Raw genomic sequence first — 15,307 nt, 5'->3', positions numbered from 1 at the left:
TAGGAATTTAAAGTATCTTAGAAATAAATTTCATCAAAAATAGTAAAGATAAATTTTTAGGGTTGGGAAGGGCATACTTCTTACCTAGAAGTGACTTTGTAGAACATTGTATTTGCCAGTGATAGTGCTGGACATAATCAGTGCTATGGTACTATCTGGGGCAGTTAGTGGAAAGATCAGTGAGCAGAATGTGAAAAACACCAGGATTTGTTTGTATTTCCCCACTACTGAAGCAGCGGAATTTTAACTTCTATGCTAGATTCAGTTCTTGCCAAAGTAATCTACCACTACTTGGATCCTCAGTCTATATTGCTATAATCACATGCCTTATTTGGAGGCATTCCTAAAAATCACTCAGAAATTGTAGTTATAATAAAAACCTGGACTCACTGCTGTAAGAATCTTTGTTCATGAGCCTTGATGTCATTAACAGTCTATAGCCTGTAACACATGTGTATTTTCCCTCAAAAAAAAAAATTTAAAAATGCAAGACCATATTGCCACAGCTGAAATGACCTGGTAGGAAGGGCATTTTAAAAAATTCATGTCCCAGACAGGTTATATAAACTTCATATCTATATTTTTACTTCAATTAACTAAGTAACTTAGTACTTAGACAATGAGCTTGGGACTATGATAGCCCCTAGTTAAGGAAAACATGGGATTATAACAAGGTGCCTGTCCTCAAGAAACTTCTAATATCTCTAAGAAAACAGGCCACATATACACATATAATGAGACATCAATATGTGGCAGACATAATTAAGTGACAGTAAAAGACAGGCAGGGAGGAGTGATGATCTAAAGGATGGTGACTTTGCAAAAATGGAAGCTGCAGGGGAGATTTGAGCTGACAGAAGAGCTGACAACATAAGCTAGGAGGGAGTTATATAAATGAGAAATTGTGACAAGGATTATTACCTGTTGAAGAATCCACTGGCTAAAGGGGGTATTCATACACATAAGAGAGAAAACTTTGCAAATACTTTAGAAGCATCAATTTATACGACACAAATCAATATGCAAATTATTCTTATATCAAAGATGATTTTCCTCAATTTAGCAGCATTTATTAAATGTCCACTAGGTGACAGACACTGGGAAAACAAAACCAGTTACCGCTCTTAAAAAGTTTACATTCTGGGGAAGCTAGGTGGTGCAGTGGATAGACCCCTGACCCTGAAGTCAGGAGGACCTGAGTTCAAATCTGGCCTCAGACCAAACACTTGACACTTACTAGCTGTGTGACCCTGGGCAACTCACTTAATCCTAACTGCCAAAAAAAAAAAGTTTTCATTCTACTGAGAGAAAACAACAGAGATAAGTAAATGTAACATTTATAAAAAATGAGTCGAAGTGATTTCAAGTGAGGGCCCTGAGAAATAGAAATCAACAGAGGTCTGTGATAGAAAGTGGCATTTAACTTGCTGTGAAGGAAGGAAGGAGTTCTAAGCAACAAAGGAAAGGAAGGAGAGCATTCTAGGAATGAGGGGCAGGCTGGCAAAAGCCCGGAGACAGGAGATGAAATATATTTAGAGAACCTCAAGGAGGCCAATTTGGCTTCAACATAGTATATAAGGATGGCTAATTTCAGAGCAATATTATTATCATCTCATCTATAGTCAGAGCAGCTAGGTGGCACAGTGTATAAAGCACTGGATGTGGAGTAAGGAACACTCATCTACCTGAGTTCAAATCTGACCTCAAATACTTACTAGCTGTGTGACCCTGGGCAAGTCACTTAACCCTGTTTGCCTCAGTTTCCTCATCTGTAAAATGGGCTGGAGAAGGAAATGGCAAACCACTACTATATCTTTGCCAAGAAAACCCCAAATGGGCTCACAAAGAGTCAGATATGACTGAAAAATGACTGAATATACATAATTACTGTGCCTTCTTCTGACAAAGATTTGATAATCATATACATGGAGACAGCAACTGAAGTCATGGGAATGAATGAGACTGCCTAAGGATAGAGAAAGGGGCAATCACTGTCAAGAACAGACCAGAAAGTCTCACTATAAAAAAGGGACTAAAGAATTGTCCTGTGACTTACTCTGATGTGTAGGAGCCCTTCCCCATTGTGGAAAGAGTCCAGGGACAAGAGGCAATAGTTTCTACAATGCAGTATCTGAGGACCCTCCCCTTACTAAGAAAATGGCTTGTAATGACTTATTATGCAAGTCTGGAGGACTGAAAGGCAACAGGGGAAGCTTAGTGGCATAGTGGATAGAGAACTGACTTGGAGTCAGGAAATTCTGAGTTTGAATCCTACCTTTATCCCTTACTACCTGTGTGATCGCAAGCAAATCTTTACTTAAACTCTTTGTGCCTTAGCTTTCTCATCTGTAAAAGGAAAGGATTAAACTCAGTGGCCTCTAAATTCCCTTCCAGTTTTCTATTTATGATACTATGGTCCTATAACTCTCATCTTCCTAGAGGAAGGAGATACTGATTATAAGTCAATATAGATCTGGAAATTAATCCATCAGGTTGTTGTTATTGTTGTTCAGTTGTATCTGGCTCTGTGTGAGCCCATTTTGGGTTTTCTTGGCAAAGATACTGAAGTGGTTTGTCATTTCCTTTTCCAGCTCATTTTACAGATGAGGAAACTGAGGCAAATAGGGTGAAGTGACTTGCCCAGAGTCACACAGCTAGTAAGTATCGGGAGGCTGGATTTGAACTCAGGAAGATGAGCACTTTCTCCACCGAGCTACCTAGATGCCCAGCCATCAGATTATCTTCCATTAAACTCCCTGTACAGACTCCACTACAAAGGAAAATTTCTTAAAATGCAATCCCAGTTTCTAAATGGGAGTTATCAGTAATGAATTGCATGGAGAGAGGGTTCTAAAAGACTAAAAAAACAAGAAAAAAAGTTGGGGGTATATTCTACAGTAAAGCTCCAGTATATCTAGAATATTCAAATACTCCAAAAGAAATTATTTCACTGGTATGGGTGTTTGTTCCCTTCACTGATCTTTATTACAAGCCCTGCCTGCCTTAATAGACTATCTTCATGAATTGTTGTAGCTAAGAGTCATCATTCGGTAGCCAATATTCTGATTGTACTATTCTATAACCTTAACTAGGGAGGCCCTTGGGAAACAAGGGAATAGTCTACCACATGCCCTTATGAAAGCTGTATTGCCATAGTAAGACTTGGCAGAACTTCAAACTGCACTGGCATAGTCTTTGAAAATCAAGAGCCATCTCCATGCCACAATGCTGCATCATCACAGAACTTTCCTGGAAATGTACTTAGAACAGACTTTTGAAAAGGTGCCTAGAATGTTCTCCCTCCTCAACTCCAACTCTTAAGATTTCCTGGCTTCCTTCAAAACTCAACTCAAGGGCCTTCTCCTTCAATGGGCCTTTTCTGGTCTATGAGCCACTAGTGCCTTCTCCTATAAGGCTCCTTCCATCTATTCTCTATATATCTCACATGCACCTAGTTATTTATGTTACACTCCCCATTAGAATGTGAGCTCCTTGAGGGCAGGGACCATATTTTAACTTTAACTTTTAACCCAGTACTTGGTATAGAGCAGGGGTGGGAAACTTGCAGCCTGGAGGCCCCATATGGCCCTCTAAGTCCTCAAGTACAGCCTTGTGACTGAATCCAAACTTCAGAGAACAAATCCCCTTATAATAATAAAAGGATTTGAACTTGGACTCAATCAAAAGGCCACACCCAAGGACCTAGAGGGCCATGGGTGGCCTCAAGGTCACAGGTTCCCCACCCCTGTAAGTACTTCATAAATGCTTCTCCATTGACTGCCGTAGAGTTGCTCTGAATAAACTCTTTTCTCATATACTCTATCTTGCCCCTAAATATAATTTTAATCAGTATAACAAGGTTATTTCTGTATTCATTTTTAGATAGCAAGAAAATATCATGCTATATTTGATAAGTAAAGGTCACGGTGAAATATGTAACAATAAATTTGACTGTAGCGATGATCTATTTTCCAAGTTTTAATACAGCACAGCAAATTCCTTGCACCCACACTTAGCCATTTCAGTAGAAACATACAAGAATGAACATAAGAATATTTAGTAAAGACAAAGGCTCTACAGAAATGGCAGCAAGCTAGGGAGAAGGAATGCATGATAAATGAAGTATGTGACCACAGAGATAACTAGTCTAGGCAAATAAGCTTTTTAGAGTTCATGTGGAAATTTAAAGCCTAACATTCTAATGTATGATGGTAAGAAGTTAGAACCAAAGCTATGAAAATATCTGCCAGACAGAAGGCCAGTAACCAAAGTTTTTTACTTTTCAGTCATATGATTTGTTTTTATGGCAATTTTTACATTAAAAAACAAAACAAAACAAAAAAAAACAAAAAAATGAGACTCAATATGTAAAGTATATGTAGGTCCAACTAAACTATGTGCCAGTGGTTACAGTCATCTCCCAGAATCACAATATCCCTTTTTTGACATTAGAATGTCTGTTTCATTTGGGGAAGTGGCAAAGAAAACATTTTAATACCAGATAACCACTACCTATTCTTTTCGCAAAGAATTTTCTTTCTAATATATCAGAACACTTTGGTTTGAGAACATTTTCCCAAAGTGCACATGGGACAATGTCACAAAAAATACTGATAAAATAGAAACCATGCAATGGGAGAAGAAATGCATGATTATTCACCTATACTTATTTTGACTCATGTTCTATGGGTAAAGCCAGAAGGAAAAGAGTAGCAATACAAGATAATATCCAAATGTTCTCCTCTTTGCATCTGCTGTTTCGCCGTGGAATGAAATGTCCCTCCCAGGATAAGCTCATCACTTCTAAACATAAACAACCAAGCAGTTAACTCAAGCCTTATTGATAACATGTCCCACAACCTCCTTTCCCCTTTGATTGGAGGACTGGACGAAGGAGTACTAAGCCCCTCCCAATGCCTTCCTTCCTAGAAGGCAGAAATTTGGCTCAGTTCCCTCCACTTTGCATCTGCTGTTCTACCTGGTTTCAGCTCCACTGAGAGAGATGCCGGGAAGGTCTTCCCTTCTCCAGCTTTCCTGCCTCCTTTTGTGTATTCTCTCCTCCTTCAGAGTTTAAGTTCCTTGAGGGCAGGGACTATCTTTCTTTTTATTAACTATATCCTCAGTGCTTTAGCACAGTACCTGGCACATAGTAGGCACTTAATAAATGTTTATTGGATTGGCTTGGAAACGAAGTCTCATTTCTTGTTTTCTAAAGACATAGTATCCATAGAGCAGAAGATAAACAAATCATTCTTTCAAATTCTTACAAACTAAAGCAGAACAGATGTTAAAATAGTTTGTGAAAATCATATATTATTTTTTGTTTTCTAATACCAAAGGGACTATAGCAGTTGGGCCTTTTTAAAAAAATTAAAATATAGAAATATTTTCTCTAACTTCCATTATAAGAATTGAAGATAGGCCTATATTGAGACAAAAATTTAAAAATCACTTGTTAAACTATTGAGGATTTTAATTGGTCCATGTTTTGTTACATTTGCCACTGCTTCCTTCCAATGATTTAGACAATCATGAGTTGGAACCATGATAAAAATACACTTAAAAAATGGATCATTCAGATCCATTTATCCAGCCAGATCGTCACGCATAAAAGCTGACTAGTGTCTTGAACTAGACCTCTTATAGACATCTTAAACTCAACATGTTACTCGAGCTATGTATTTTAATATGCTTTTTCCAAAATTAATTTGCTATTCATAACATGAAATACCTTTACAAAGTTTGGGAAAGGAGAGCGAAGGAAAGGCAAGGGATAATTCAGGTATTTGTTTCCATCATGTGAACAATCTTTTCATCATTATCATCAATAGGAGGCAATAACATTTTAATAGTATTTTTAAATTGGTATCAAAATATTCAAAATTCAAATTAGATAAACAGAGTATGATTCTTTTAAAAATGAACCTCTTACCTCTTTTTGGCCTCTTCATACTGCCAATTAAGTCGAACTCTGTCTACAAGTCTTGTTTTATCATCAAAGCCAAACTTTAAGTATAGGAAAAGAGGTAAAAGATTGAAGGGGGAGAAGAAGACAATATATTAGTGATTAATCTTGCTAATATAAAATCCATCTAAATTTTCACACCCAAATAATCAATAACATTTTTTAAAAGCTTTCAAATAATCTTAGTAAAGAAATGTTTTCAATCAAAGGTTGTGCTTATTTTTAGTTATGTAAATGTCCTAAATCTTCTTTTAGGAAACTGTTACTAAAATGTTAAAAAAAAATCAGAGTTGTTTTGGTCAAGGTTTAAATGGCATACCAAAGATGAAAGCGCAAATAATAAAAGCCAGAGATAACTCTGTATATTATATTGTCATATCGTTTAGTGATTATATGTTAGTGCAACAAATTATCAAGATAAGACATTCTGTAATAAATATTTGAGGCTCAGGAAAAAGTGCAGGTCCAGAGTCACATATTATGTTTATGAATGGTGGGTATTACGGAAAAACAACATATTCTCTATGAACACAGACTGGGGAGATGATGGGATTATAAGAATAAAGATCCGAATTCACAAAACTGTAAATGAACAAATTTTAAAAAATCATAATGTTCCAACATGGATTAACAGAGTTGTATACTTAGGGAGGAAAATCAAACCATATGAACAGAATATGAGGAATGACTTAGGTGACAGCATATACAATTTATTGGGCAAGGGATTGGACCCGTGATTTCATTGACATAGGGAACTCCCAACTCACAATACCCCTTTAACCAAAGCAGGTTGATACCTTCTCCACAACTTAAGTCTTAGAAAGCTGTTTAGTCCTGAAAGGTTGTCACACACACACACACACACACACACACACACACACACACACACACATTTCGTGTTGGTACATAGTTATTTGTATGTTGTTGTCTCATTAGATTATAAGGTTCTTGAGGATAGGAACTGTTTCTGCCATTCCTAGTCTGCTCAATATTTAGTATAGTGCAGGGAACATAGCAGATGCTTAACAAATTCTTGCTGACTTGGGATGTGTATGCATATATTTGTATACTTAATAACTATGCATATTAAATCCTGATAATAATCAACACCATAGTTAAACTCTTGAAATTATTTATTATTATAATCATAGACATATAAGAGAGAATTTCCTAGACTAACAAAATCATAGGCCTGGTCCAAGAAATTACCACCACCACTACCATCATCATTATCACCATCATCATCATCATCAGTAGTAGTACTCTTCATTATCATCACCAGTCAGTTAATGAGCATTTATTAAAGGTCTACTATGTGCCAGGCACTATGCTAAGAGATGAAGATACAAAAAGAGACAAAACACAACCCCTCCCCTTAAGGAGCTCACAATCTAATAGGGGGAGTAGTAGTGGTAGTAGTAGTAGTAGTAGTAGTAGTAGTAGTAGTAGTAGTAGTAGTCGTCATAGTAGTACTGGTGGTATAGGTAGTGCTGGTAATTGTAGCAACAGTAGTAGTTGTTGTTGTTGTTGTGATATTAGCAGAAATGTAAACTCAATACTGAGATGTACAGACAGGAGAATAACAGTAGTCATACTATGAATACAGTAAGACCCTATATCCATTACTATGCATGTTACACTACATAATCTTGCATGTTCAGCTTAGTGGGCAGATACATCGATCTGATGAGAATTTACTAAATTATACACTACAATTGCTATTAAAAAGCTTAACCTTTGGAATATGAGCTTTGAAATCAGTGACATCCAATGGGTCTTCATGATTTTGTTTTGTTTTCCCTCTTGATTATATAAGCATACTGATCCAAGAAGAGAAAATTCTAGTACTGGGTCTCACACACACACACACACACACACACACGTATATGTGTATGTGTGTATATATATATATATATATATATATATATATATATATATTTTTTTTTTTTTCCCTCAACCCAATCAGAGCACAACATGTTTAAATATTCCTGGAGAATTAGACCTCTGAGTCCCTTTTTGCTAAAGTATAGTGGAAAGAAAACTGCCCTTCAGTAAGAAGACTTGGATTTTCAAGTCCAGTTACTATCAAACCCTGGACAAGTGAGCATAAATTTCCTCTTCTACAAGATAAGGAAAATAATAATGGCAATACCTTACTCAGGGAGTTGTTTTAAGGATTAAATGACAGTGTGTGTGAAAGTACTTTATAAACCATAAAACATCAGACAGGTCATCTATTATTACTACCGAATCCCTAAGATTAATGACAAGGCCATTAAAAGTTGTCTTTAAAAAAAAAAAAAATCACATTTAACTACATATTTGTCCAACAGCCTCAGTTAATATCTCCTGTATTATTCTCAGAAGACATGAACATTTGTCCTCTTTCTTTTTTTTATAATATATCTATATTCCACATAATTATTAAGTCATCATTTAAATCTCTCTCCCAGGTTCTGCAATCTTCATGCCACTTTCATAGTGACTTTTTGTTTTCTTTCTCTCTTTTGAACCAAAATTATATTCTACTCTTCCTTTTTCTTCCCCAGGGTAGGGAAATCTCAGTGCAAAAACTGCTTCCATTGAGGCAGATGGTATCTCATCTATAACTTAAGGTCTTCCTTAAGTTATAAGACAGTTTCCTAGGGCACTGAACATGCAGGAACTTAAGGTGAAGACAGCCACACAGCTAGCAAGTCTCACAGGCAGTATTTGAACTCATGACTCTCTAGACACAACTGCCTTTCAAGTTACTCTTCTTAAAATCATGGATTTTAAAAATGAGACATAGTTCCTACAGGTTGAATGATATATTCCAGTATTCCCCTGCCATTCCTTAGCAAGATCCCATTACTGACTCCTGTTCTGTTTATGTTGTGAAAAACTAGCCAACAGTCAGAGAATTATAAGAACTAAGATCTAGACCTGGCAGGGCTTCCATGGTTATTTGGTCCAACTTTATAGATGAGGAAACTAAAGGCCAAACAGGTTAAGTAACTTGTTTAAAGTTTAAAGTTCAGTTGTTTCAGTCATATCTGATTCTTCATGACCCCATTTGGGGTTTTCTTGACAAAGATATTGGAGTGGTTTGCCATTTCCAATTCCACCTCATCTGACAGATAAGGAAACTGAGGCAGACAAGGTTAAGTGATTTGCCCAGGGTCACACAGCTAGTAAGTATTTGAGGTCAGATTTGAACTGATGAAGGTGAGTTTTCCTGATTCCAGGCCCGAGATCTAGCCACCTAGCTGTCTGTCTAAGGTCTAACAGGTAGCAATCTTCAGAGGTAGAATTTGAATCCACATCCTCTGATTCCAAAGCCAAGATTCACTCCCCTGATCTATGCTGCCACTCTACATCTGCCAAGTATGAAAACTGAACTCTTAAGAATACGAAAGCATTTTAAAGTACCTGAACCACAACAGAAGTAACCAACAGGCATAAATGTCAGCACCTTTGGGGTATAACTCTTGAAATTCTATTTTCAGGACTTATAGGTGGCCTTTGAAATAATTTTCTGATTTTTATAGATAAGAAAACTAAAGCTGAGAGATGAACCCACTTGCCAAAGGTCACACACCAAAAGTACTTTGCTACACACAACAGTAAGGAGTTTGACAAAAGTTGGTTGGGGGTGTTGGAGGAGTAGTACTTATTTCCCTCATGAAAAGATTTTATTGTATTTCATCATTATCAGGTCTCTCCAGCTCCTCAAGGGAATCTGAATTTTAATTTTATGACCTCAATAAGTTAATAAACATTTTTAAGTACCTACTATGTGCCAGGCACTGAGCTAAGTCCTGAGGATACAAAAAGAAGCAAAAAAGCCCCTGCCCTTGAGGAACTTACAGTCTAATGGAGGAGCTTACAACCTAATGGGTTCTTCCAAGAAGAAAACAGACTTCGTTACTTTTATTTTTCCAAAGATGGAGAGATTATATCTCTCAATAGCTTCAGTAATGAATCCAGACCTGAATTTATGGCACACTTTTACCTTTGCAGAAGGTTGCTGAAATTTTCCCAGAGTTCATAAGCAAAAATAATTTCAATTCAATTGGATTTTGAATACATAAGAGGCAACATTGGGTTAATGAATAGGAAACTGACCTCAATGTCAAGAAAACCTGAGTACAAGTACTGTCTACAACATATACAGGTTGTGTGACCTTGGGCAATTTAGTTAACCTGGGGCAACTCTCAGAGACTTTTACATTGCAAAGTACATGATGCACTAACTGTATTTGTGAAGGGAGTTTCCTCACCCAGGAATTCCTAATTCCACTGAAATCACAGATGTGGTTTAAAAAAAAGAAGAAAGAGGAACTCTACATACCACCTTTTTAATGTACAGATATTTAGGGGAAGACGGATGTTGCTAAAATCCCATCAGGAATGACAGCAGTCACTATTACTACAAAGTCTGCAATTGACAGCATCAACAACCAAACCCAGCAACTCTTAGGCATCTAAATCATAAGCACAGAAATCATGAGCAATCTACACTCAAGTTTAATAGAGAAATAAGGGGAAATGGTATTTTTTTCTTCAGTCTTTATCGTTCATGTCTGAGCACATATACACGTATGCATGTGTGTACACACACACACACACACACACACACACACACCAAATATTTTTTAAATTAAAATGGGAAATGAAACAGAATAAATCATGGCAACATAAAAGCAGCCTTTTTTCTCCTCCTATCCTCAAGCTCTTTTCATCTCTGTCAGCCAGCATACCTCTCCAATGATGTCAGTTTGAGAACCAGCGTCACAGTATTGTTGAGGTAAACAAGAACTGCCAACTGAACCATAATTATGGGACAAATCTTGCAGAGAGTCTGAAATACAACAGCTATTCCTGAAACCATCCGTAAGCTTAGCCAGGCTCTGAAATGGAAGGAAAAAAAAAAGAATATGAAAGCAGATGTCAATTTCAATCCTGTTCGGTTTTTGTTTTTGTTTTTTTAGTGGCAGCTCAACTATCATGCTGTAATTTTTATCATTAAGTTATAGTGTATTTCTTGCTTATCTTCCCATTTATTCCCTCCATTGCCCAGAGTATACGGTGAGATTTAACCCAAATAGAGGTACTTTTTCAGGTAAACAAAGTTATTTTTTGAGAATTCACAGAGTGCAAGGGAAACAAATATGCCCGGTAAAATTTAGAATCAGGAACACCTGAATTCAAATCCAGTCTCAGACACTTACTTACTACATAATCCTGGGAAAGTCACTTCACTTCTGTTTGTCCCAGTTTCCTCATCTACAAAATGGAGAAAATAACAGCACCGGCCTACAAGGTTTGTCGTGAGGATCAAATGATATGATAATTGTAAAGTGCATAGCACAGTGTCTGGCACATAGTAAATGTGATGTAAATGTTATCATCCCCATCACCATCATCAATATTCAAGCTGGAAGGTCATCTACTTCAGATCTACTTAACCTAGATCCATGGATTGATCTCAGGGGGAATCTATGAACTTTGATCTGAAAAAAATGTGCATCCTTATTTCAGTATATCTGATTTACTTTGTAATCCTATGTAGTTTATTTTATTCATTTAAAAACATTTTTCAGGAATCCATAGGCTTCCCCTGTCAAAGGAGTCCATGACACACATAAAAAAAGTTAAGAACCCCTGATCTAGTCCAACTTTCTCATTTTAGAGATGAAGAAATTGAGACCCAGAGAGTTTTTTTGGTGTTTGTTTTTTGGTGAGGCAATCAAGGTCAAGTGACCTGCCCAGGGTCACACAGCGAATAAGTATCAAGTGTCTGAGGCTGGATTTGAACTCAGGTCCTCCTGACTCCAGGGCTAGCACTCTATCCACTGTAGCACCTAGCTGCGCCTCCCCCCTTTTAATAATTGGTTTCTTTTGTAATAGTATAAATTTATTTTATTTTTATTCATTCATTCACTCATTCATTGGAGGCAAGTGGGGTTAAGGGACTTACCCAGGGTCACATAGCTAGCAAGTGTCTGGACTAGCATTCTATCTACTGTGCCAGTTGGCTGCCCTCCCCCCTTTTTGAGACTCTCTGGGTCTCAATTTCTTCATCTCTAAAATGAGAAAGTTGAGACCCAGAGAATTGCCAAAGCTGACACAGCAAGTTACCTTGATTATTTTACAGATTATAGATTTAGAGAGTTACAGGTCAAAGGGACCTCAGAGGCTCTAACTCTATTCCCCTCATTTTACAGATGAGAAGCCTCTGGAGGCTTACCCAAGGACGGTAAGTGAATTCCTGCTAATAAGGATAGGTCCATTTTTTGACATTTGTTCTCCAGCACCTAACATAATGCTTGTCACATGGTAGGAACTTTTAATAAATACTTGTTGGTTGTTCAATTGCTTACTGTCGTGTAGGCAGAAATCTCAGGTCTTCTGAATCAGAGGCAGTGTTCTTTTCCACTACAGATCTGGACCCATCTTAGAGTGCTGGTACAAAAAGTGTTGGTGGCAGGCATTTCAATGCTACAACCAATTCTATCATTTTGTTTTCAAATATCTATTTTGCTCATGCAAAGAAATAAGCACCTAGACTGTCCATAGGGCAAGCCCAAACTCTGAGCCTTTAGAGTCTTTCTAAATAATGATGATGAAGATGATGATGATGGTGGTGGTGGTGATATAGCTAACATTTAAGTAACTCCTACAATGTGCCAGGCACCATGTTAAGCCCTTCACAAATATATTCTCATTTGAATCTCACAATAACCTTGGAAGGTAGGTGCTATAATCACCATTTTACTGATGAGGAAACTGAGACAAACAGAAAGTGAAGTTATCTGCCCAGAATTATGTAGCTACCAAGTATATGAGGCCAAATTTGAACTCAGGCTTCCCTGACTCCAAGCCCAACACTCTATCCACTGTGCCACCTATTATAGGCAAACTGTACAAAATTTCCAAAAGATCCTTAAAGTCAAATAAAATGTTTTAGAGCCAGCAGTATACTTAACAAGTCTCCTGTCAACTCAAGCTAAGTTCACTTAATTTCTTGACCTGATTTTTCAGTTAAAATTCTGTGTGGCAAAAAAATATTTTCATATGACTTCGCATATGCCAGAAATAAAAAGTAAATATGTATTCTGGCATTCAGAAGAAACCACTAGTATCCTCTATTCACAATTAAATTAAAAATAAAAAGCTTGACTTTTTTCCATTTTCTGAGACTCAGATTTTGAGAAAGAAATCTTCAATCCATTACATTAATGTAATCTATCAAATACAGAAGCTACTCTGCACAAGCCCCATCAAATGGTTTTAAGGCAGAGTGTGACCCTCTCCAGAAACCACCAGTTCCAAGATGCCTCAGGTTATTACTCATAAAGGAGTAATGGAATTTCCACAACTAGAGTGGCCAGGAGAAACTGTTTGGTTCATGTACTCCTCTCTAGGTCCACAACGTGGAGGAAGGGGGTTGCCTAGATCTACAAGAAGTTCTCCTCTTGATTCCAGGGGACTTCAAGGAAAGGAAAAATGGCAGAGAGGCACAGTTCTCTCCACTAAAAATTAGAGAGAAATGTTTGTCTTTCTTATACAGCATGGCAAATATGGAGGGGAAAAACTGGACTTGGGAGGCAAGAGACACGGGGTTTTTGTCCCATACCATACCTCTTATTTACCAGACTTATGACCCATGGCAAGTCACTGAACCTGAATCTTAACCTCCTTATCTACATAATATGAATAACAACTCTTTCCCTGTCTATCTTGGAGTAGTTGGGAAGATTAAATGATGCAATGTATAGGATAGCAATTGAATTGTGTTTTCATAAATAAAATTTCCAATTTACCAGTTTCTTTAGTAGCTTGGTGATATAGTAGATAAGAATAATAGAATTGGAAACTGGAAAGATCTGAGTTAAACATTTTGCCTTGGACAACCTGTGTAACCTTGGGCAAGCCACACAACCTATCTCAGCCTTGGTTTTCTCATCTGTAAAATAGGCATCATCATCACAGAGTTGTGAGGTTCAAATGAGATAACATATATACAGTGCTTTGCAAACCTTAAAATGCAATAAAAATGTTAGATGTATTATGAAGAATTCTCAGTTGAAGAAATTTCAGGCAGCACCTTGTCTCTAAAATCTTAGGGAGTTAGAGCAGTGAGAAGTTAAATGACTCCCTCAGGGTTACAGAGCAATTGTTACCAAAAGTAGAATTTGAGCTCAGGTATTCCCTTACTTCCAGGACGACTCTCTCTCTCTAATACCATGCTGTCTTTCAGGGTATATAAAATGCTCTAACAACCATGCAAATATCTACTGTTTATTTTGTTGTTTTTTATTGTTATCCCATACAGCCAATGACATTAACCTATCATCAACAGAATTTGTCAGCTGGTTTTTATACTTGAGATATATGGTCCTTAAATCTCTCTTAAATGCAGGAGTCAGACTAGATGATCCTTAAATTCCCTTTTCCAACTCTAAAAATTCTATCAGCAGTGGTCCTCAAAAACCTGGAATATTCAAAAAAGATCTGTGATCTCATAAATACGAAGGTTTCTTCCAGGCATGTAGATTGGATTATGCCTGTCCATCGTTTGTGCCTCTTGTCTATGTCCTACCATTATATAACCACTAATGGTTGAACCAATGTTCTGGCAAGCATGGGCAGGGTGCCTGGTTCTCTCCTGAGACTAAGAGGCTGTCAATGGAGCACCTGAACTGTCCACTGTTATCCTTCACTCTTGCTATGTGACACTATACCTGTCCTACCTTTGTCCCATGGCTCTGATAGGCGAACTCTTTACCTTATCTTCCCAGGGTCCAAACCTCTGTATGACTTGCTGCAATCTCCCCTCAATCTCCTCACTTTACAGTTCCAGTCCATCCTTCTCTATCTCACAGAAACTTAAAACTCCACCCCTGGCCCCCTAGCTCTGATACGGGGAGCTTTCTGCCTTATCTTGCTGGTGCTCAGGCAACTTCCTGCACTCTCCCCACATGCCCTCAAGCAGGTATCCTTCCCTCCATCACCTCCACACTTTTCAGGACCTTTTCTGCATTACTTTCTCCCCATTACAACATATGCTCCTTGAAGGCAGGGACTGTCTTGCTAGCTTATATATTACTAACATATAACAAAGTGCTTTCTACAAGGCAGGTGCTTAACAAATGTAATTTGAATTGAATTTTGACAGCTCAATAAACATGTGGACCATAGTCATTTAAAGATTCTTCTTCAATTGGTTTATAAAGGATAATTGTCTTCTGAAGACAACAATGCTAAGTATCTCTGAAAGGTAGATAGAAGAAAAATATATGATGATGGGGGCTAGAAATGGAAAAGGCAAATGGGTTCATCCGTCTAATATGGTAT

The 15,307-nt window shown here is 37.4% G+C and overlaps 1 protein-coding gene across 3 annotated transcripts in view; it reads right to left on the bottom strand.

Moving 5' to 3' along the window:
- The window catches only part of WWC3 (WWC family member 3), a 198,720-nt gene that overhangs the window by 58,806 nt on the left and 124,607 nt on the right, over positions 1 to 15,307 (bottom strand). For all 3 annotated transcript variants that reach the window (XM_027835331.1, XM_027835332.1, XM_027835333.1), the window contains 2 exons: positions 10,708 to 10,857; positions 5,933 to 6,006 (listed from right to left, as the gene is read on the bottom strand). In XM_027835331.1, the coding sequence (XP_027691132.1) occupies positions 5,933 to 6,006; positions 10,708 to 10,857 (224 nt within the window). The remainder of the gene's footprint in view (positions 1 to 5,932; positions 6,007 to 10,707; positions 10,858 to 15,307) is intronic.

The sequence above is a fragment of the Vombatus ursinus genome, unplaced genomic scaffold (genome assembly GCF_900497805.2).
Source record: "Vombatus ursinus unplaced genomic scaffold, bare-nosed wombat genome assembly UNPS02014814.1, whole genome shotgun sequence".
Taxonomy (NCBI): domain Eukaryota; kingdom Metazoa; phylum Chordata; class Mammalia; order Diprotodontia; family Vombatidae; genus Vombatus; species Vombatus ursinus.
Note: the sequence above shows the minus strand (reverse complement) of the source record. Positions and strands in the feature narration are given on the sequence as shown.